At 54.9% G+C, this 2,120-nt stretch overlaps 1 protein-coding gene across 1 annotated transcript; it reads left to right on the forward strand.

Annotated features, from left to right (window-relative positions):
- Positions 1–371: 371 nt before the first annotated feature.
- On the forward strand, positions 372–1,637 carry LOC121838976 (histidine-rich glycoprotein-like). The gene has a single exon (XM_042294970.1). It carries the CDS (start codon positions 372–374, stop codon positions 1,635–1,637), a length of 1,266 nt encoding a protein of 421 aa, XP_042150904.1.
- The last annotated feature ends 483 nt before the right edge of the window (positions 1,638–2,120 follow it).

Below are 2,120 nucleotides of genomic sequence, written 5' to 3' on the forward strand. Positions count from 1 at the left end.
AGCAACAGATTGTTCACCTTTTCGGCTCCAGTATTCCAACCAGCCACCTTTCGGGTTATTGGCCCAACACTCTAAACTCTAGGCTACCTGCCAACCTGTGTGTGTACGTGTACCTGCTGAGTTGGTGTGTTTCTGTTTGTCTTTGTGCTACATGATAAAAGGTGCTATTTACTCTCATGAGTTAGCTTTGACTGGCTGATGTGGCGATCCATTCTTTCACCACACAGTCATAAAAGTGATGTCTTTCTTTAGTAAAGGAATAGTGGTCAGATACTAGTTTGTGTATTTGTGTGTTTGTGTGTGTGTGGGTGTGTGTGTGTTGTCATATGGTTTGGGAAGGTGATTTTGATTATGATAAGAAGTCATAAGATATGGTCCATTCCTCCTTTATTGCTCTCGGGCCACGGCACACCACACCACGCCACGCCACAGCACACCACGCAACAGCACGCCACACCACGCAACAGCACGCCACACCACGCAACAGCACGCCACACCAGGCCACGCCACACCACAGCACGCCACACCTCGCTACAGCATGCCACACCATGCCACACCACAGCATGCCACACCTCGCTACAGCATGCCACACCTCGCTACAGCACGCCACACCACGCTATAGCATGCCACACCACACCACGCCACACCACACCACACCACGCCACACCATGCCACGCTACAGCATGCCACGCCACGCTACAGCACGCCACGCCACACCACGCTACAGCACGCCACATCACGCCACGCTACAGCACGCCACACCACACCACGCGACAGCATGCCACGCTACAGCACGCCACGCCACGCTACAGCACGCCACGCCATGCCTCGCTACAGCACGCCACGCCACGCTACAGCACGCCACACTACAGCACGCCACGCCACGGCACGCTACAGCACGCCACTCCACGCTACAGCATGCCACACCACGCTACAGCACGCCACGCCACGCCAGCCACGCTACAGCATGCCACGCCACGCTACAGCATGCCACACCACGCTACAGCATGCCACACCACGCTACAGCACGCCACGCCACGCTACAGCACGCCACTCCACGCTACAGCATGCCACACCACGCTACAGCACGCCACGCTACAGCACGCCACGCCACGCTACAGCATGCCACGCTACAGCACGCCACGCTACAGCATGCCACGCCACGCTACAGCATGCCACACCACGCTACAGCATGCCACACCACGCTACAGCATGCCACACCTCGCTACAGCATGCCACACCACGCCACACCACGCCACACCACGCCACACCACGCCACACCACGCTACAGCATGCCACATGACGCCACGCTACAGCACACCACACCACGCCACACCACACTACAGCACGCAACACCACGCCACACCACACTACAGCACGCCACACCACGCTACAGCACGCCACGCTACAGCACGCCACACCACGCCACAGCACGCCACACCACGCCACACCACGCCACAGCACGCCACACCACGCCACACCACACCACGCCACACCACAGCATGCCACACCACAGCACGCCACACCACAGCATACACACCTCGCTACAGCACACCACACCACGCTACTGCACGCCACACCACAAACACAGCAGCCATCTAGGTTGGGTTTCATTTAAAGTCCATGAGAAAAGGTAGATATAGAATTGATATCCTGCCTGCCAGTTCTATTTATTCTGCCTCTGAGGTCATGTGAGACTCCTGGGATAATCTGTCTGGTCAGTGCAGACCTGATTAATCCAGGATTTATCCAATATCGCAACAAGCAACCACGCTCTCTAATTTTAGATCTGAATTTGTTTCCCACTTTCAGCTGAGTAATCTGTATTGGGAAGAAGATGCAGGCAGGTGGGTTTCTGCCTGTCTGGTGTTGAAAGAGTCAGAGATCTGATCGTCTCCCACTGTGCACCCGCTCATATAGTCTCATCCTGAAATCAGCTGAATTCAAGGTGTCATTAATAGCTGACAGTCTCCCTCACTCCCTTGTTTCTCTCCTCTCCCTCTGCCCTACTTGTTCTGTGCTTGTTGTAGCCAGTGGCAATCTTTGGAAAGTCTTGAATGCTTCAACAAACTAATGGATTTGTAACTATATCAATCATCTCCTACTTTTACTGAGTAATA

The sequence above is a fragment of the Oncorhynchus tshawytscha genome, linkage group LG13, assembly GCF_018296145.1.
Source record: "Oncorhynchus tshawytscha isolate Ot180627B linkage group LG13, Otsh_v2.0, whole genome shotgun sequence".
Lineage (NCBI taxonomy): Eukaryota > Metazoa > Chordata > Actinopteri > Salmoniformes > Salmonidae > Oncorhynchus > Oncorhynchus tshawytscha.

Excerpts from the sequence above, each read along its gene's own strand:
- LOC121838976 (XM_042294970.1), top strand. The coding sequence starts at position 372 with ATGGTCCATTCCTCCTTTATTGCTCTCGGGCCACGGCACACCACACCA.